At 40.4% G+C, this 22,730-nt stretch overlaps 1 protein-coding gene across 1 annotated transcript in view; it reads left to right on the forward strand.

The window, feature by feature from the left end:
• PKHD1 (PKHD1 ciliary IPT domain containing fibrocystin/polyductin) overlaps nt 1-22,730 on the forward strand; it is an 808,705-nt gene that overhangs the window by 576,778 nt on the left and 209,197 nt on the right. Inside the window, exon 46 of the mRNA XM_089685961.1 lies at nt 15,791-15,904. Coding sequence (XP_089542087.1) covers nt 15,791-15,904 — 114 coding nt within the window. The remainder of the gene's footprint in view (nt 1-15,790; nt 15,905-22,730) is intronic.

Raw genomic sequence — 22,730 nt, forward strand, 5'->3', positions numbered from 1 at the left:
TTCTGTGTCCCTCAGTAACAATTCTGTGTCCGTCAGTAACAATTCTGTGTCCCTCAGTAACAATTCTGTGTCTGTCCCTGAGTAACAATTCTGTGTCTGTCCCTGAGTAACAATTCTGTGTCTGTCCCTGAGTAACAATTCTGTGTCTGTCCCTGAGTAACAATTCTGTGTCCCTCAGTAACAATTCTGTGTCCCTCAGTAACAATTCTGTGTCTGTCCCTGAGTAACAATTCTGTGTCTGTCCCTGAGTAACAATTCTGTGTCTGTCCCTGAGTAACAATTCTGTGTCCCTCAGTAACAATTCTGTGTCCCTCAGTAACAATTCTGTGTCCTTCAGTAACAATTCTGTGTCTGTCCCTGAGTAACAATTCTGTGTCCCTCAGTAACAATTCTGTGTCCCTCAGTAACAATTCTGTGTCTGTCCCTGAGTAACAATTCTGTGTCTGTCCCTGAATAACAATTCTATGTCTGTCCCTGAGTAACAATTCTGTGTCCCTCAGTAACAATTCTGTGTCCCTCAGTAACAATTCTGTGTCTGTCCCTGAGTAACAATTCTGTGTCTGTCCCTGAGTAACAATTCTGTGTCCCTCAGTAACAATTCTGTGTCCCTCAGTAACAATTCTGTGTCCCTCAGTAACAATTCTGTGTCTGTCCCTGAGTAACAATTCTGTGTCCCTCAGTAACAATTCTGTGTCCCTCAGTAACAATTCTGTGTCCCTCAGTAACAATTCTGTGTCTGTCCCTGAGTAACAATTCTGTGTCCCTAAATAACGTTTCTGTGTCCCTAAGTAACGATTCTGTGGCCCTAAGTAACGTTTCTGTGGCCCTAAGTAACGTTTCTGTGTCCCTAAGTAACGTTTCTGTGGCCCTAAGTAACAATTCTGTGGCCCTAAGTAACGTTTCTGTGTCCCTAAGTAACGTTTCTGTGTCCCTAAGTAACGGTTCTGTGGCCCTAAGTAACATTTCTGTGTCCCTAAGTAACGTTTCTGTGGCCCTAAGTAACGTTTCTGTGTCCCTAACTCTCTCCCTCAATACAGCCAGGTCTGCCTCTCTTGAATGACTGGAGGCAAATGGAGAATTCTAAAATGGCCGCAATTTATAGCTCGACCATTACACAGTGCTGGCTGGCTGGCTGCTGATTGGCTAATGCGATCACATGTCATGAATGAATGCATTATGGGTCAGCGCGCCTTGTCTGCGCGCCTTCCCAGAGATCCCCGCTCCGTCGCCGCACATGTCGCCGCCATTTTTGGAAAAATTTTGATTCGCGCATCCGAAGTCTGCTAATTTTCGGATTCGTCGCGAATCGAAATTTTCCTAATATTCGAAACGAATTCCACTTCGCCAAGTTCGATTCGCTCATCTCTAATAATAATCAAAGCACATTCACCACTTTTATAAATTGGCACATTTTTCCCTTGTGCTCCAACGTGCAGATTGTTATGTTCATGTATTGTGCTTGTTTTGTAGCATTTCCTGCATTTATAAATGCCAACTGTAACATTCGCTACAAAGATTTAACACTCTAAATTGGCAGATCCACTAAGCTCTATGTCTAAATCCATATATTTGCCATTACACATTTGTTGATGATTGGCCATATTGTGATTTGGTTAAATAAGCATGTGATTTGCCCCAACGTGCCCAACCCCACCCTATTCTTTGCATAGTATTAAATAATTAGGGATGAGCCTAACATACCTGGGATCAAGGCAGGTTTGGCAAATATTACTGAAGTTTAAGTGCAGAAACTGAATCCCATTGAACTCAATGGGAACGTGTACCAAAGCAAAAAAAAACAATTAAAAAGTTCTGCTTGGTTGGGAACAGTGATTCTAATAATGTTTAATACACAACATTAAACATGCCGGGGTGTGCCCTTAAAGTGTTATTAAACCCAGGATCCTGCCTTTACTATATCTGGTCTCCCACGGTAAACACATGGACATGCAATTATTTTAGTAAATATAAACTGTTAAATACCTTTTTACATCAGCAGTTAGAGCAGTTTTATGACTTCTATCAGTGTTCAGCTGAGCACTGGTTACAGCTTGTACGAGGAGTTTTCATTATGCTCTAGGAGGATGCAAAACCCCTGGCCTCTGTCTGGACCATACTGATTTGCCCTCTGCTGATCACATGCACTCTCCCAAGAAAAAAAAAAAACCTCTAGCAATACACACCAAACTGAGCATGTGCAGAGTGACTCCACACCATATGTCTTATCAGGAGATAAGAGGGGGGCACTGGAAGAAGGGGATGATCAGAGACATCAGGATCAAGCAGCCTTTTTACACAATGCAGAGGATTAACCCCTTAGGTTCCACAGTGAGTATAACAAGAATGCTTTACTGTATATACAGACTGATTTTACTGTTGTGGGTTTAATAACACTTTAACCTACGTATGAAGTGGAATGTATGTATACAATCTACTGCAGCAGAACTGACATTTAAAAGGAAAAAAAATCAGTTTAAATTTTAAAAAATTACAGCTTGGGGCTGCTTTGTTCTGTTTATAAACAAAATGGCTGGGGATTCCCTTCCCTTGTTTTAGAGGGCATGGTATGGATGTTAACCATAACCAAATGAAGGCTACAGCACGGTTGTCCAGTTCTGGGAGGCCTACATGTGACACAGCTGCATGGGATCAATTAGAGCAAAGTTATGGCAGTTCAGAAGCTATAGAAAATGCTCTGTTCATGCGTCTGAAAACATTCCCAAAGATATCTGGTAAGGACAACAAGGAGTTCCAGAGACTGAGTGACCTTCTCCTTGAGCTTCAGCTAGCCAAGGCAGACCCAAAACTACCTGGACACTGCTAGAGGAGTAAACCAAATTGTCTCCAAGCTTCCGTATGGTTTGCAAGAAAAATGGTCCGCACTAGGGTCATCATACAAAAAACAGAACAATGTTTCCTTCCCTCCATTTTCTTTCTTCTGCAAATTTATCAGGAACATCGCAGAGACCAAGAACGACCCAAGTTTTTCCTACAGTGAATACAGTCTCTTTTCAGCCTTTCCTAAGAGTACCAGTCTTTAGGCCAACTATAGGAACCGTAAAGGCCCAGTATCCGTGAAAATAGACTGACATCCTCCCCATTCCCACCACAGTTTTGGCTGCAAATAAACAGAGTAGGAAGGTTGAAATCCCATTCACAAGAAACCACTTCCCCTCAGGAAAAGAACTCTTGAAGAGTATAATGAGCTTTTAACAACATTCGGGGTATGTTTCAAGTGTTGTGCTTCTACCGTACATTTTGTTAAGGACTTTAATATGTCCATCAAGTGCATAGAGTGTGGCTCAGAAGAACATGTGCAAGCCCTCCATCCACTTGAGCCCAGCTCTGGACAACCTGTTAACTCTCCTCCCAGGTCAAAGCAAGGTGAGGAGAATACAGATCAAGTGCCTGATTCCACCATAATTTCTTCATCCTGCAATGAAGTTTGTGGGGAAGATTGCTGTGGTAAGTCGTGTGCTAAGATATGCCTGGTGAACATATACCACGAAAATCAACCAGAAAATACTCTAAAGGTGTATGCGATCTTAGATGATCAGAGCAATAGATTACTTGCAAGATCCGAACTGTTTGATCTATTTGAAATAAAGGGTGAAGCTCATCCTTACACCTTGGGTACTTGTAGTGGAACTACAGAGGTTTTTGGAAGAAGGGCTCATGGACTCATGGTATTTCCTCTCAAAGGTAACCTGCAATTATTCCTACCTACACTTGTGCAGATATCTGCTAACAGGGAAGAAATACTCACACCAGCTGCTGCCTTCCATCACCCTCACCTGAAGGCAGGGGCGGACTGCCAACTCATGGGGCCCCCAGGCAATAGGGGATCATGGGGCCGCTGTGTCCTTGCCCAAACTCAAAAAAGCTTATGAAAAAGGTACCAGGGGCATCTCATGGAGCTCCCTACTGACCCCGGGCCCTCGGCCAGTGCTCGAGTTTCCAAATGGTCAGTCCGCCCCTGCATGAAGGTAATAGCAAATGAGATACCACCACTTGACAAAGATGCACAGATCCTTCTTCTGTTAGGAAGAGACATTCTAAGAGTTCACAAGGTACACAGACAAGTCAGTGGAGCCCCAGATGCCCCATTTGCCCAGCGCACAGATCTAAGTTGGGTCATCTTAGGCAATGTCTGTATAGGCAAAATGAAAAGACCTACCAACTTTTAAGCATTAAAGACAAATATTCTGCTAAATGGCCGAAACACTTACTTTGAGCCATGCCTACATCATTACTGGGTGAAAGAGAAGATAGCCAGCTGCAAATGGCAGCATAGTGTCTCAGGTAACACAAGCCCTTTCTCTCCCCATGACGACAACTTCGGCTCTACAGTGTTTAATACAACCAGTGAAGATATAATACTGACTCCTTCAATGGAAGACAAAGAATTTATCAGAGTAATGGACAATGAGTTCTTTCTAGACAACTCCAATAACTGGATAGCACCCCTACCTTTTCGTCTCCCAAGAGAGAGAGATTGCCCAACAACTTGCAGTAGGCCATCAGTAGATTCTCCTCCTTAAAGCGCTACTCAAGCAAGAAAACAGAGATGCAAAGGCACTTTGTAGACTTATTTGACAGAGCCTGCACCCCCACTAGAGGAGGGAGAAGAATGCTGGTACCTTCCATTCTTTGGTGTGTATCACTCACACAAACCAGACCAAATCAGAGTTGTCTTTGATTCCAGCGCTCAGCATGAAGGTGTTTCTCTTAACAACATGCTCCTTACTGGACCCAACTTGAACAACAGTCTAATAGGAGTCCTGATTCGCTTCAGACAAGAGCCTATAGCAGTAATGGCCGACATTCAACAAATGTTTCACTGCTTCATTGTCAAAGAAGACAACAGAAACTACCTCAGGTTTCTAAGGCACAAAGACAATGACATCAACAAGGAAGTGATAGAATATCAAATGAAGGTACATGTCTTCGGTAACAGTCCTTCCCCTGCAGTGGCAACTTACGGGCTAAGGAGAACAGCTCAGGCTGGAGAAAAGTAATATGGATCTGATGCCCCCCAATTTGTTGAAAGAAACGTCTTGTGACAAACCCTTCACTAAGGGAGGAGTCTTGTTGGGGGTGAACAGCATCTATGATCCACTGGGTTTCATTGCTCCAGCTACCATTCAAGGTAAGATCCTGCTAAGGCAGTTATCTACTGAGAACATAGACTGGGATACTCCTTTACCTAGTGAGAAACAACACAAGTGGGAAAGGTGGAGATGTTCTTTGAGGTCATTATTAAAAAAACTTCAGATTTCACATTGCTATGTTTCAATTTACATTTCAACTGCTGACCATACAGCGATTCTTATTTTCTCTGATGCATGAGCTGAAGCTATTGCTGCAGTAGCCTATTTAAAGATCTATGGGATTAATGGAGAATCACACTGTAGTTTTGTTCTTGGCAAGGCAAAACTCACTCCCAAACCTGCACATGCCATACCAAGACTTGAACTCTGTGTGGATGTGCTAGCAGTAGAAAATGCTGAAGTCATACAAAGTGATATGGACAGTAGAATTGATACTTTCACCTTTTATACAGACAGTAAGGTAGTATTTGGTTATATATACAACCAAACAAAACAGTTTTACATGTATGTCAGCAACAGAGTAAAACATGTAAAGCGGTTCTCTCTACCAAGTCAATTAGATAGAGAATCAGAAATGGAATTGAATTGTCCAAAAACAGTTCATTCTTCAATCTAAACCCTGTAGTTGACGCCAATCAGCTACTGAGAGTTGGTGGTCGTATAGGGAAATCTGACCTATGAAGCAAAGAACAGAATCCTATAATCATACCATGTCAACATCATGTTGCTACTCTTTTGGTTCATCACCACCATGAACAGGTGCAACATCTAGCCAATGTGTTTTGGCATAGCTGGAGGAAGAAGTATCTTCATCACCTTCAAGGTCATCAAAAGTGGCAAACATCTAAGCCTAATCTCAAGGTTGGAGATCTCATTCTCCCAAAGAACAAGGAAGTTTGTCATAATGAATGGCCTATGGGTCTTATTACTAAAGTTATGCACAGTGATAATGACAAGGTCAAGAAGGTAGAGGTCAAGGTAACCAAGGAAGGATCAACATGAATATTTGCTCTGCCAATTACAGAGTTAGTACTCCTTTTGCCAGGTGACTGACTTATGCAACCACTCTGCCATGCTATTATCACAAAGGGGAGTTATTGAATATATATATGTATATATATATATATAGTAATGGGGTTTGCTCGGCAGCGGGTGTGTGTGACCCCCTCGGTGATTTCACAACACAAAAAAACAGGCACAGCAAAACAGCAGTGTAGGTGAAAACAAAAAGGTGCGGTTTATTTACACTATTTACAAGAAAACGACAAAGCAAAATGAAACATGAAATAAAATCCTTGCCAACTTGGCCACTCACTATACAATAGCTTCCCTAGCTATCCACTAGGTACAGCCTTATGCTACACTCAATCCCTATCAGTTGGAGGCTAGCCACATAGGCATTTGTCTCACTGCACTCAGATAGGTATGGTGCTCCCCAGTCTAATCAGGCACAGATCTGGTTCCAGGATGGAGCAACTCCCTAAGCAGGATGGGAAGTTTTATAGAGGCCTTAATGAGCCCACTACCTTCAGCTGGGCTCATTAACTCACTGCTGAAGCGCTCAGCACTAACCCCTAGTGGAACAAATCCACATAGAGCCTAAATCTCAGACAAATGTATCGTCCATCCTGGACGCAACCAGGTGATTTTACCTGCCTACTGTCACAATATATATATTGAAGTTATGAAATCTAAAGATTTCAGACAGGGAGTGTTGTGTTACACTATTTGATTTATTATTATTTATCTGTGACCATCACTTGTTTATTATTGCTCTGTCTTTAAGCTGTTTCTTTCTGTCTAAGCTGAGCTCTTTCTCTTACTGTACTTGTGTATACCCCTCCCACCTCCTCTCTCTGGTAGTCATTCCACTGTATCCTGTCTCCTGAATACATCTTTCCATGAGGCTTACAACATTAACGTTTTTCTACCTATGATTATCCTCCATTAAACGGAACATTCAAATGGTTTTCTTCATCTGACTTCCTCAACGTGTGAGTTTATTCATTGGGTTTGACTGTCTGACCCGATGCAAGAGATAGATTCAACACCACGTCGTATAGCTGTATACATCATGGAAATAAAGCTTATTGTTTTGTAGTTGAGTCAGAACACAGACCCTTCAGGTCTGGTATGAATTTTAAGGGGCCCCCATGCAATTGTTTTTTTTACTTCAATCACTGTTCCTTTTTTTACAATCTGCTGTTGGTTGGGAATCTCCAGCTGAGAGCTCAATGAGCCAGGCGGGAATGTGTCACTGGTTGTTAGGACGCCGCTGGCAGCTAGCTCCCTAACAACCAGCCTGCACAGGAAGCTATCACATTTAGCAATACTAGTAATGCTGCTGCTAATGTTTTCATCCCCGCTGCACATGGGTATATAATATGTCAACTCTCATCTTGTAAAACAACCCATGCAGTTTAAAATATAAATCCATTTGTGTGTGGATTAAAAAAAAAACATTTTAAACTCTTTTTTGCCCCCTTTTTTATAAGTGATCACATTTCCTCTGTTATCAGCTGCGTAAGAGGGGAGGAGAAACAGCAGTACACTAATCTTCCCGGTGAATGGCTGCGCAGGGTGTGTTTGTCAGGACAAGTCTGATCTTTGGAGGAGAGTTCTCAGCACAGCCAGAAAAATGACCATACTGTGCTCTCGATCCTAATGTGGTCAGATTTTAATAGCAATGCGGAGGGACTGGCAGAAACATCAAGTATTTCACACAAAGGAAGCAATACAAAGAGAACAGGATACTTTTTCATGCAGGTACATGGTACAGCAGGCACATATCAGGAATATGAAATGTTAGATATACATACTCTTTAACAGCAGCAGGGAAAAGCACATCCAACAGAAATGTGCTGTGGGGTACAGCTGTGTAAATGTCAGGACCGGATGGACAAAAATACAACTGCTTGAGAAGGTAAAACAACTCCCATATACCCATGTACGTAGCTCTTCCTATGCTAGACTATCAGTCTACTGAGACCAATATTGACTATATATAATAACACTTTGATTTCCTGATCGTTCGTTGTATCACACCCGTTAAATTTCCCCTGCTTTACTTCCTTATAAATACATTTTAAAGGCTGTAATTGTATTTATATTAAATATCACAGTCATATTTTTTCCTTCCCAGTTAAAACTCATTTTTTCCAATATATGTTTCCACATCTGTTGTATAATTGATTTAATCCCCAACCAAAGGAATGCTGGAGTCTTATGCTGGACTTTAAATAAATCCCCCAAAGGCATACTCTGTCCTACTTCTCTCTCTCTCTCTCTCTCTGCTGCAATATCTGTTTGGAACATGGTCATGTTAATAAAAGTGTAAACATCGTTGAGATTAAGGAAGTCATAATCATTTTTACTGTCAGGCTGGTCAAAACCAACGTGGACTTATTAGATGAGTGAATTAGAACGCATAGAGGGTATACGATCCCTTCTCCGTCTTCCCGTGAACAAGTAATTAGTCATTTCTATTTGCAAAATAAATTATTTCAACCCCCTCTCTTTCATTTTTCTTTTCTTTTTTCCCTTTCAGTGTTACAGACAAAAAAGGCTACTGGATTAATATAAATTTTACACGTCGAAAGCATTAGCCAAGCTTTTGTCTGTTGTATATTTAAATATATAGGAATATTTTAGCCTTTCCTAGGCTAAAATTTCGAAAAAGGCTTTATTATAAGTTTCGAATGGACGTGTTATAATTCATGGTCGCTTTTTTGTATAATGTAAATTTCAATACATTAAAGTAGCCGAAAGAACAATCAGAGATCGGCTATCAAATCTGTGAGTAGGGACCCTGCCCTAAGCAGTAGTGTCCGGAATTAAAATTTAGTGTAGCTAGGCTGTAGTCAGCCTGAGCATGAATTGATAATTCTGATTTCCTCAGGTTTCCCTAAGTTATTATTGTTTACTTCTTCCTGGAAATAGTTTAAAAATGTTCTGTAAGTTATAAATATGTATGTCTCTGTGGCCAACCATTAGATTTATTGTCAGTGGTGCATGCTGGATGAGGGTATAAATACATGGGGAAATCTTTTGGAATCTCTTTTGCCTTCAAAGCTTTGCCTAGTAAGGACATGTGTAAAGATGCTCCCTACCCTCCCAGGCTCACTGTCTTGAGTCTGAGGCCTGAAGAAGCTTGCACTGCCTTGCTGGAGGGTATATTTAGGAGGATTGAAGCTGAAACCTAGGATGGAGCACCAAGGGTGAGTTTTGTCTTCTGAAGAGGGGAAGCTGGATAGAGGATATGACTGATGTGCATTTCAGGAAGTTCTAACTAATTTTACAATCTGAAACTAACTAATTTTACAATCTGAAGAGTACAGAGTACCGCTGTAGTTTCAGCCTTAGGCTGGCCAAACATGGGTTGATTTCTGAATGATTTTTCATTCGAAAATCGGACCCAAGAATAATCGACTGATTTTTGCTCTGTTAGTGGGGCAATGGCATCGGGAGATTTTTGTGGTTCCTCCCCATTTTGTTTATCGGACATGTTGAAAAATGTATGAATAACAACCGATTTTCGAAATTATTGGTGTCACCATCGGATTACAGAATGAACGATGTTTTCGTTTTTCAATCGAAAAAATCGTTCAGAATTTGACCCATGTATGGCCTGCTTTATTCTGTGTTAACTGTAAGCAGGATTCAGTCTACATTTTTGGGGGTTTTTTTCAGTATCTGGTGCCCTTCTCCTTCTGAGTTTATTGGACCCAATAAACTTTGCTAAATCTTCCTAACTTGGTAGGTGCCCAATCTCCATTATCCCTAAAGGTGAAATATTAGCCCATCAAGCCGCCTGAGGATTCTCTGCCACTGCCTGGGGTAAGGGCAGCGGTGTATTTAGGTTTTGTGCTGCCCTAGGCAACACAAAAATCTTCTGCCCCCACAGACACCAACCAACACAACCCCCCTTTCCCCCTTCCGTGGAGAGAGCCTGAAATTGACCAACAACACCCCTACCCCCCACCCGGGAGAGCCTTCCACTATCCCCCCCCCCCGTGGCAATAGAGACACTCATCTTCACAGCTCCGGACTTCCCCGGGAATGTGAGCCAGGCTCTACATACACTATCAAGCAGCCCGCATACACTATCTCGGATCCCACCTGGTTCCCATGGTGCACATGTCCCTTCTTTCATCCCTTCTTCTGGAGGGAGGTGCTGCCCCCTGAAAAATGCCACCCTAGGCAAGTGCCTTGTTTGCCTTTTGGTAAATACACCCCTGGGTAAGGGGGTACTACAGAAATAAAAAGTGGTCAGTTTATTTATACATCAGTAGTCTTATAAATAAAAGCACAAATAATACCTGCACTAAGGCACAAAAAACTAAATTATAAAAAGCAGCTAACACAATTTTGCAGGCAACATAGTACTTTAAGGGCGCATGTACACTGCAGCTGATAAACTCACGTTCAGGAGCTGTTCTGCGTTTTTTTCAGCAGCCCCTGAACTCTCCTTAATGTTTTCCTATGTGTCCATGTACACATCGTTGTTTACAGTCATTTACAGGCAGTTGAGTTTACAGTCGTATTTTTGAATGCAGAATTGCATTCAGGAGTAGATTTTATCAGCGTTTCAAACGCCAAACACTTTTAAACTCAAGTAAACTTGTGTAAACGTGGCTAACCGCGTTTATAGGCGTTTGCAAATTTTTTTTTAACTCTTCAATTTCCAGATGCTGTCCTGAGCCTTTTTTCATCATGCAAAATGCATGCAAAGCGTTTTCCCGGTACTCAAATGGACCTGGTACACCAGACTTTGAGGTTTTGCATTAAAAAAATATGTTAGGCACTGCTGCAATAATTTCTGCACAGAAATGAGCTGGAACACATCCAAACACCACAAAAAAAAAGACAGATAATCTCAACAAATACTGCTCTCTCTGCTTCTGCTCTCTCTATTTCTCTCAAAATGTCTGAAATAGCTAATTTTTTCAGTTTTTTTACAGTGCATTCTGGGCATTTTGGAAGGTCTCCTGAGGTTATCTTTAAAACACGCTTCTAAACGCAAACGTCATAAATGAGCATAAACGCGGTATGCAAACGCGGCTAAACAGACATTTTTTAACCTACATTTTCCAGCACTCAGTTTCCACCGTTCAGAAGTGTCCCATGTACATGGGGCATAAGAGGTAGTGAGTGCAGCGCTAATATTCACAAGTGACAAGATTGTAAATGTACAACCATACCAAGGTAGGTGTGGAATAATGCAAACACACAAGAATTAATGAACCACTTGCCCTCCAATGGATTTACCCCCTTCCTGACCAGGAAATGTTTTGTAATACAGCCCTGCGTTATTTTAACTGACAATTGCACGGTCATGCAACATTGCACCCAAATGAAATGTATGTCCTTTTTTCCCCACAAATGGAGCTTTCCTTTGGTGGTATTTGATTGGCTCTGCGTTTTTTATGTTTTGCACAATCAACAACAAAATAACCAACAATTTTAAAAAGTTTTTTGGAATTTTTGCTATAAAATATATCCAGTAAAAAAAAATAAAATATAAAATGTCATCATACATTTAGGCCAAAATGTATTCTGCTACATGTTCTTGAAAAAAAAAATTCCCAATATGTGTAAATTAATTGGTTTACATGAAAGTTATAGCATGTACAAATGGCGGTATATATACTCGATTTTGAATTTTTTTTTTAATACTAGTGATGGCGTTGATCAACGACTTTTTGCGGGACTGCAGGACTGCGGCGGGCATTCTGACACTGGGTGCGAACTGACTAACTGCCACTGAGATCCCCAGTGACACTAATAGAGTGATCAGTGCTAATAAAAAGCACTGACACTGTACTAATGACACTGGGCAGGAAGGGGTTAACATCTGGGGTGATCAAAGGGTTAACTGTGCTGTTTTACTTAGTTGTCTGTGTGTTTTACTATGTAAGCATGGTGCTTTGTATTGCTCTGCTATGCAGAGCAATACAAAACAGAATGTTGGCGCTGACAGGGGAGAGATCTGTGTTGTTTACATACAGACCTCTTCCCCGTCAGTGTTCCTTGGCGATCGCCGGGTGCTGGCCGGGAATCTCCGTCCGGGTCCCAGTGATCGACAGCTGTAACCGCCAATGGCGGCGCAGGAAGGGCGGCGCGTGTGCCCCCTACCCGGAAATACAAAATTACATATATATACATGATTTTGCACAGGCCTGCCCCCCTGTAGCAGTAGTTTTTCTATAAGGCGGTTGGGTAGTGGTTAAAGTGAATATAGAGTGAAACTCTTCCAGCTGGGAACTTATTCTGTTGAAAAGACATCCTCTTATTTCATGCTGTGTCTATACGGCAAGGTGTCAAGGTAAACCTCCCAAATGGGAAGAAAGTTGACAGGGTTTTAGCCATTCCTTTCCAAAAGGTTTGGGCATTATGTTTACTTTAAAGTATATGTAAACCTGAATAATGTGCTTCTCTTGTGTGCTTATTTTGGTTCTGTTTTGCAATATCACTGAAAGCAAAACAGTACTTGCTGATCCTGCCAGAAATCCAGTGAGCTTACAACTTACCATGCACTCTGCCTCTGCTGCATTGTTATCAGTTAGTAGCTGTTGTCAGCCCTGCTCAGATCACCCCTGCGGACTACAGTCCTAAAGCCTAAGACATTTCCTGTCCTAGGGTAACAATGCTGCTCTTCTATATATAGAAACATAGAAAAGTGACGGCACAAAAAAATCGAGCAGTCCATTAAGTTTTTGTGTGTGTGTGTGTGTCTGGGGGGGGTTGCTTTTTTATTTATTTCTGTTGTTTTTTTGTTAGTTTTTTGTTAACTTTTTTTATTTTGTTAACTTTTATAGATCTATGCTTGTCCCAAGCATGTTTGAAGCCATATACTGTTAACTGGCTGAGGAAGAAAGAGGCGGCGCCCTTTAAGTGAAGTATAAAAACTCTTTAATAGGTAAAAATGTAATACAGGCCACTCACAAATAATAAGATGATTAGTGCTTGTTGTCTAAAAAGCATCCGCTTTTGGTGAAGGAGTGTGGAGCCTCTAGGCAAATGGGGATGCATGCATACTCCAAACGCGTGCCAACCCTCACCATCACGTGACCAGAAGTGAGGTCTCCGGTGCACTGAGGGAATCCTGGAACTCGGAGGATATGCTGGAAGCCACCAGCATCACCGCCAGACACCGGATCTTGCCATTTGCCTAGAGGCTCCACACTCCTTCAACAAAAGAGTATGCTTTTTATACAACAAGCACTAATCTTATTATTTGTAAGTGACCTGTATTACATTGCACTTAGAGGGCGCCACCTCTTTCTTCCTGATCTTCCACAGGGCCTCTCTAGCTCGTCATTGGCTGGCTGCCCCTATCCTATGGTGCATCAGAACTCCTTCCAGGACTATTCATATAAGGACTTTTATTATTACTCATTATTCATTATTTATTATCTATTGTTTATTATTTATTTAATGTTTGTATGTTTTCACATATGTATATGATTACATGCATAGTTTCCTTTTAAGTCTATTCTTATCCTCCACTTTTGCCGCATATACCATTTTGACCACGTCTTGGAGTGTGCCAAATAACCAATTTTCCTTTTTTTTTTACTGTTAACTGGCTCACTACCTTTGCTGGAAGTTGATTCCAAGCGTCAACTACTCTTTCAGTAAAATAGTACTTTCTGAGATTAGTTTTGAACTTTCCTCCAGCTAGTTTAAGACCATGTCCCTGTGTTCTTGATTTTGGTTTCATATGTATAGTACAATGAGAAAGTGTTGTCACCATAAGATAGAAAGTGTGTTGCTGGCAGGATTACCAGGTGAAAATAAAAGATTAATAGCCTGAAAAAAAAAATAAAACAGATTTAGCCATCACATCTTAGGACTGGTGTCCTAAGATGTGATGGTGTAAAATTTTACACTTTCTTCTTGAGTTTAGATACACGTTAAGATCAGGACAGTCACTGAGAAGCTGGCAGCATATATGGACCATTCATAGCCATTATCTGCTTCTGTTATTTGTATTTCTTGTGGTGGTTTAATTTTTTTCCAATGGATTTGAATCAAAAATATCAAAATTGATCTGAATTCATTGTGAAGAATAGGTTTTTTTTTTTATATTCAAAGTTAGAATTTTAGAATTTCTTTTATTTTTAATTCTATTCTTTTTTGGAAGATGACTATATTCTATTATTTTATATTCTATTCTGTTATATTCTATTCTACTCTTTTTGAAATTCAACTTTCGGAAGACAACTATATTCTATTTAATCTATTCTATTCAAAATTCAAATTTCAAAATTCAAATTTCGGAAGATGGCTATATCTATTCTATGTTTTTTCTATTCCTTTCTTTTTTTATTTTCTATTCTATTCTTTTCTATTCCTTTATTCTATTCTGTACTGGTTTATTATATTTTATTCTTTTAGAAATTCAAATTTCAGAAGATGGCTATATTCTTACACTAATACTGTGTGTCTCTGAAGGAAATTAGCAATAGTCAGCAATATGTTTACTGTTTGAATTTGTTTTCAAATTCAGTTTTGAATTCTGTATGAATTCGATTCAAATTTGATTAGAATTTCAGACAAAATTTTTTTTTGTTATGTCTAATTCATTTAAATTTGTTACTTATGTAATTCGGAAATTCAGACACATCCTAATCTCTGAATAACAAAAATTGCGTCTGAATTTTGATTCGGAATGAAACGAACTACACATGTCTACCTATCAATGGAAGAAGAATATGAGCGTCTCTTAGGGGCCAAATGGTGTGTTTTGGCCCCAAAGGTGTCAGAGGAAGTGCCAGAAAAACAAGCATAATGTGTGTTTTTCTAATTTTTCATGTTTCCTTTTTTCTTTTGTTTTCCAATTGCTAAAAATAAGAACAAATTAATAATACAAAAAGCTCAAGTCTGAATCGTGCAAAAACACCCATTCAAATGATAACAAACAGACAAAAAACACCAGAAAAACAACCAAAGACACTCAGCTCAAGTGTGCAAGGGGCCTTAGATACCTCCTTTTTCAGAGTGGCATACTATTGACATAATATTTCACTCTGAAGAAGGGGCCTCTAATGCAGGCCATAGACGGGTCAAAAACCGGCCGTTTTTTTTAAAAAAAAAAGAAAAATGGGTCGTTCAATAGGCCGACATTCTTCTTTTTCTTATTCTACTTCTTCTTTTTCTTATTCTACTTCTTATTCTTTTTCTTCTTCTTCTTTTTCTTATTCTACTTCTGCTTCTTTTTCTTATTCCACTTCTTCTTCTTTTTCTTCTTCTTTTCTCTGCTTCTTGCAGGTCACGGCTCATGCGCAGATTTTTTATCCTAAAAACGATCGGCAGATTTGCCCTTCATTGCTGGGAAAATCGTCCAATCGGCAAAATTGGCTGATTTTTTTCCAAATTTACGATAAAAACAATGTGCCAAAACCCCAAAAAACGGCCGACCAATTAACCCACTAACAGTGCAAAAATTGTCCGATTTTTTTTCAGATGAAAAATCGGCTGATTTTTGACCCGTCTATGGCCTGCATAAGTCACCTGAAACATGTTGGCTTGTTTCATGGTATTTGAGGAAATGTAAAAAACAAATTTCAAACACAGCTCCTCATTCTTTGCTGTTTCCGCATGTCAGTATATATTGAGCATCCTTTCGTTAGTCTGAACTTGGTGGACATTGACCATTTTGACCATTTTTTTTCTAGGCACACCGGAAGGGCCATTGGAAAGGGGGCAAAGAATGCACATATTACTCCGCGCGTCAGAGGGAGTTCAATGCGATCGGCTGAGTGGTCTAAGTGTGTCCCCTGGCGTTATTGGTAATAGAAGACAAATATTCCACTCCTAATAGACAGTACAGATGACAAAGCCAATATGGTGGCGCTCAAAGCTGAAATTACTGAGAAATAGATGTTTCCTGAGTCTATTATATCAGTCTGCATAGTCTTCTCTGGCTCTTTTCATGACAGGATGAAACACATTTGAAAACCTGTGCTCATGTTTTATTTAATTTTTTTTCTTATTGTATCTAGTGGAGTTGTGTCATTTGCATAATTATTGCATTAGGAAGCAAATGGGAGATTGGCTGAAACTAGCCCTTAAGCACTTACTCTATTTTAGACTGCTCTGCTTTGCCCCGGTGCTTGGTTTCCTGCACTGCGGATATGCAAATAGCAGCATAATATCAGTTGCACATGTTTGCTTAAAGGGGCACTTAGCCCATGAAATGTACAGGCCCGTAAATGTATTCCTATGCAGTGCTACCTTGATTGGCATAGTTTTAGTCAGCAAAGCTTATTGTTAGGAGGAAGAACAACGTGTGCGAACGTTTTCCACAAGTTCAAACTTATGATTTATTTTAAAGAGATCCAGTCTTGATTAGGCTTGTGCAAGATTGAATGTTCTTTAGTATTTAATTATAATTGTGCAAGATTTTGGTTTGTCCTCTAGCTTTGCTTTATTTTTCTAGAAATTTGACACTTCAGCTTGAGTGTCAGGGAGGTCATCTAAGGCAGTGTTTCTCAACCTTTTTTCAGTCAAGGCACCCTTTAAAATTATGGATAATCATAAAATTATGGATAATCTTCAAGCACCCTTTAAAATGATGGATAATCTCAAGGCATCCTTTAAAATTACGGATACTCTCAAAGTACCCTTTACAATTATGGATAATCTCCAGGCACCCTTTAAAATTATGGATAATCTCCAGGCACCCTTTAAAATTATGGATAATCTTAAAATTATGGATAATCTCAAGGCACCCTTTAAAATTATGGATAATCTCCAGGCCCCCCCTTTAAAATTATGGATAATCTCCAGGCACCCTTTAAAATTATGGATAATCTCAAGGCACCCTTTAAAATTATGGATAATCTCAAGGCACCGTTTAAAATTACGGATTATCTCAAAGCACCCTTTAAAATTATGGATAATCTCAAGGCACCCTTTAAAATTATGGATAATCTCAAGGCATCCCTTAAAATTACGGATACTCTCAAAGTACCCTTTAAAATGCTGCACAATCTCAAGGCACGCCAATCTAAAATGTAAAAAACTGTACACCCAACGTTAGAGGTGATTTATTCTTCCAAAGCAAATACACCTTTGCACGCTGGTACCGACTATTATTCCAGTGTGTCTCTCTCATCTTCTCTCCCTCACTCTGTTAATGTGACCCCAGTGCTGATGGAGAGGGGCAGGGGAGGGCCAAACAAGGATGATGTGCATGCACCCAACGTCCTCCTTAACAACTGATGATGTCATTGGTTGTTAGGATGCTGGAAGCTACTGTAGAAGGTCATAAAAGTGCACAATGAAAACCTGTGGCTTTGTGTACTAAAAGGCAGGATTGATCCACCTGCTGGCTTGTATACAATTTTGAGCATTTTGCCAAGGCACCCCTGAAGACGCCTGAAGGCACCCCAGGGTGCCTGGGCAACCTGGTTGGGAAATGCTGATCTAAGGTTTGACAGTTGATGCCAAGAGCCTGACCCCATAATTATATGAGGTGGTATCAAAATGTTTTGAGACTAGCTCTGTTTACAAGAAAGTACTTTATCTATGTTTACACGCTATCACCTACAAAATAGTCCCCTTGCACAGCAATACAGCGCTCTAAACGTTCCTGCCACTTTTAGAATAGGTCCTGGAAGTCTTCTTTTTTGAATAGTGTCAAGCACCTTCTGCTATTTGCGCTGGATCTCCGCAATGTTGTCAAAACGATGACCTTTGAGCTGGATCTTCATCTTCTGGAAGAGGGTGAAGTCCACAGGAGCCAAATCTGGCAAGTAGGGTTGGTGCAGAATTGAGATCATTTCAGCCTGGGGAGAAACTTGACAGCAAGACAGTGCATGTTCAAATCACACGTCAGAATTGACTGGACTGTTCCGTGTGACACACTGACAATGACAGCAATGTTGTGGATTGTTCTTCGATGATCATCATGCACAAGTTCCCAAATGGTTTCAACAGTTCTACATTTTCGGGAGTTGAGCATGTTGAAGGTCTTCCTGATCTCTTGTTGTCTTCCAGTGATGTTCTTCCACTCTTGAAACGTGTGTGCCACTCAAAATACCTCGAACGACTCATTGCAGCATCTTTGTAAACTTGTCGAATCATGTCAAACTTCTCTTTGGCAGATTTGCCCAGTTTCATGCAGAATTTCACATTTGCTCTTTGTTCTAACTTCTTGTCCGTGATGAAATTTCAGATGTGGTAATGCAAGTGGTCAGACTAGAACCAGTTGAACAGTCTCTGATGTACACAGGACAATGTCTCTTGGCATACTGACCTATGAAGGTCGGTACTCCCTGTGACTCTGCGTGCAGCCTTGGGCTGCCATCTGTTTGGCGTGTTACAAAACTAGTCTCAAAACTTTTTGATACCACCTCGTAACTGTGTTTTATCAGCAAACAGGCTGCTTATGAGGCTGGGAACTGTCAGATCTCAGGTGACCTATGACTCAGATGAACCATGACTCAAGCTGAAGTATTAGATTCAGTAAAGCTGAATAGTTTTAAAATTAAAATAATCAAAGAGAAAATATAGGGATTCTTATATAAACTCATTGATAACCCCCTTCCTCCTGCCCCAAACAGTACACACCCCCCCCCCCCCCAGGTAATTGCCTGAGTAATTTAATTTACAAAAATCTAAATGGCCCAAATACCTGAATCTGTAGTCATATAATGTGCCAACGGAAGACTCCATCTGTGGCATTATGACATCACAACATGGAGATTTAGGGAAGTTAAAGGGTCTGAAAGGCAACACATTTGTGTATAGATATCTAAAAGTAAAACATTATAGATACTTTTTCCCCTCTATTTTTTTAGAAATATTTACATAATCTCTGTTCTCAGCTGCATAAGGAGCTCAGGGAGCTGGTGGAGGAGAAACAACAGCACACTGATCTTCCCAGTGAATGGCTGTGTGACGCGGGGGGTATTGTTGTCAGCACAAATCATTGTGGCCCTATTCACACCTGAGCGTATTGTAGCTGGAAGCTCCAAAGTGCCCAGAGAGAAAAAAATCAATATTACTCTACGGAGATGGTTCACATCTCCACACCAAGTTGCCCTAATTAAAATGCCTGAAGCTCAAAAAATATTTGGAGCTACTTTTGCAGCTCCGTTCGAGCAGATTGATACATTTTTGGTGTGTTTTCATTCTCAGAGAAATACATGGAAACGCGCAAATCACGCTTTTTCATGTACTTTAGCGAGCTTTGCCGTGCGATCAAGAGTTTTTTCTGCCATGGCAAAACATGGCAACAAATGATGTCACTGATTAAATTATTCTCTATTGGCTAATACAAAAACGACAGAACTTAAAAAAGTCCAAAAACGCCTGAACAAAATGCGCACAAATGTTTACAAACGCGCATAAAAACACCCTACAAAACAAGTGAAAAATGCACAAAAATGCTATGCTCACGTGTGAATGGGGCTTGAAGGAGAGCATGCTCAGCACAGCTAGAAAACTGACCATGCTGAGCTTGCATGCCTAGTGTGGTCAGTTTTAATAGGAAAGCAAAGGAACTGGCAGGAACATCAGGGATTTCACACAAAGGAAGCAATACAAGATACTTATCCATACAAAAGTCAGTGATTGAGAAGATATTAAAGGCAGGGAACTGACATTTTCAGATGGAGACTATTAATGGCAGATCTATTTTTCCTCTCATGACAGTTTCCTTTAAAATGATAACGATGATCTAAAGAGTGACAAAATATGACACATGTATAAGGAAAGCTGGTTCTTCAGTGCAACGGCTATAATCAAATGCTCTTTGTTAAAGTTCATGTGATACAGTCATGTAAAAAGCTAACGCGTTTCCCCCTGTCAGGCCTTAATTATGGCTAATAAACAAGTGAATATGAATCTTATAAATAGTACAAACATAATTGTCAATCCAGCCTCCCAGGATCTCATGACTCCAAAAGGGAGGATCAAACTATGCAGTATAAAACATGCATACATACTGTATAAAAAATGAAAATGTATAAAAGCAAGAGCAAACAGACATCAGAATTATTATTATTATTATTATACAGGATTTATATAGTGCCAACAGTTTGCTCAGCGCTTTACAATATAACGGGAGACAATACAGCAACAGTACAGTTCAATACAAGAGGGATAGGAGGGCCCTGCTCCTTGGAGCTTACAATCTAGGATGTGGATATACCTCTATGGACCACTGCATAATAAAAAAAGCAATTGCATCATTGAAATATCAGAGAAATCATAAACAAATACAGATGCAAAACAAAACATGATAAAACAAAGCGAACCATGAACAGCAGAAATAAAGGAAGGAAAGACAGCAAAAAACCAAAAAATCTCACTTGAGATACAGGTCCACATCCCACCTGTGAAGGAGTCCAGAGGGGATGCGAGTCTGTAGTCTACATATCCAGTATACCTCTCGCTGCAGTAAAGGTTGGTATCTGTCACCTCCCCTTTTAGCCGGCAACTCTCTTTGTATACCATGAAAAAGAATGAAGTCATATTGCCATTATACACATTTTTTAACTGTTCCTAGCATTTTCATTAAGGCTATCACAAAAGTGTTCAGCCATTCTACAGCAAAGTGGACGGACACACTACATGCGCTTTCTGCAGTGTCTCTATTGAAGTCTATTGAACCAAAAATGCAAAGTTTTGCATTTAAAAAAGTCCCTGACCCTCTCCAAAAATGCAGTGTCTCAATAAAGCATATATGTGAATGTGTCCCATAGGAAACCAAGTTAAATGGACTGTAGTGCGTTCCTGCAAAAAGCACTAAAAAACACATTAGTCTGTGCTGGATGGCAACTACTAGCAAGGAGAGTGGCATGTGTCCTAAAATAAGGCACATACTTTCTACATGAGCTTCTCAGGGCATGCAGTGTGCTAATAGTGGTTTCCATGTCCAGGTAGACCTCTATCACCCCCCACCTCCACCACCACATCCTCAGTCCAATGCACTGGAAATATGTTACCAAGGGGGAAGGCATTGCCAGGAAACAAAGGGGCACTCTTAAAGAATATGTTACTCCAGAATTTTAATATTCCTGATATGTGCCTGTTGCTCCGTGTATTTGTGTTAAGAAATGTCCTGTTCTCTTTTTATTTCTTCCTTTGTGTAAAAGACCTGGTGTTCCTGCCAGTCCCTCTGCTTTCCTATTTCAAACCGACCACGCTAAGCATGAGGGCACATTCATCCCAGCGTGGTCAGTTTTCTGGCTGTGCTGAGACAACAGCCTGCCTGTCTTCCAATGGCCAAGACAGGTGTTGACACTCTCCCTGACACCCCCCTCCCCCAGCCTGCACAGTCATTCACTAGGAAGATCAGTGTACTGCTGTTTTTCCACTTCATCTCTCTGAAGCCCTTTGTGCAGCTGAGAACAGAGATTTTGTGATCATCTAATTAAAAAAAGTATTTATAATTTATTTTTTATATATACACACAAATGTTTTGCCTTTCATTTCTTTTTTTTTAAATTGAATGGGTTGTTTTACAAAGTAAGGGTTCACATATACTTTAAAAAAATGTCCTTTTCACCATAATGTTGAAACTTTGCAGATCTTTCGGGAAATGGAAACATTTTAGTCATTCCTACTTGTTGTATAATGTAGTTTCATTGTGTCATTTGGTGCCCTATACAGAGTAGTAGTAGTAAGTAGAGCAAAAAATCTTCACATTTTGATGTCAGAAGTTTTTGTTTGTGTTGAAAGTAGAGGCATGTGGCACCCCATAGGCAGGGCTGTGGATAAGGGGGTACTACCAGTCTTCCTGTATGGGGCCCAGGCCAGCAGGGGGGCCCAGGCAGCAGGGTGAATCGTATATGGGCAGGGAGGGTGATTGGCACAGTGGGGGTGTGTGTGGGGGGCAATTGCTGGAACTAATGGCACACCGCCCACACTGGAAAATGCAACCGTACTGGGAACCGAGGTTCCCGTGCGGGCTGCTTTTTCCAAAGAAGTACAGGAACTTCTTCCCTGCATGTCACGGGAGTCCATTCAAATGAATGGGCTCTCGTACCCGTGCGAAACGTGGCCCGCAAGACTGCATATATGTGAACCGGGGGTTAGGAGATATTTACAGTACTTACAGGTAAGCCTTATTACAGGCTTACCTGTAGGTAAAAGATACGAAACTTGGTTTACTTCCACTTTAAAACAACAAAAATATTTGAAAGTGTACAATACCTTGAAGATTCACTCATCCCTATCAGGGGACCCTAGGGCTCATATGAAGATATAAGCAAAGGGCTCATCCGGAAGATAGGTGCCTGTTTTATATGCATTAGATCATCATTTATTATTTTAATTGCATTGCAGGTTCACTTTAGAAAGCATTACAGATTGTATCTCAGTGACAAATTTGGACAAAGCTTTATAGCACAATTGGTTCTCATTCCATTAATCCTGTTTCTTTAGATACTGCTGTGTGTATCATACTGTTACTTATCCTTCAGCTTATTTACTAATGAAAAGCAGAACGCCCTTTGCAGGCTTCAGCCAAAATACAATAGAAAAATAAGTTTGCTAAAGGTACAAATTATCCAAGGAAACTGGGGATTAATGTAATATTCAAATAATGGATATTTGCCAACATAGAAGAAAATATAAAGTCAACCATTTGCAGATGTACCATAA

The sequence above is a fragment of the Staurois parvus genome, unplaced genomic scaffold (assembly GCF_062004578.1).
Source record: "Staurois parvus isolate SC_StPar_1 unplaced genomic scaffold, SC_StPar_1.0 ptg000390l, whole genome shotgun sequence".
In the NCBI taxonomy this organism is placed as follows: Eukaryota; Metazoa; Chordata; class Amphibia; order Anura; family Ranidae; genus Staurois; species Staurois parvus.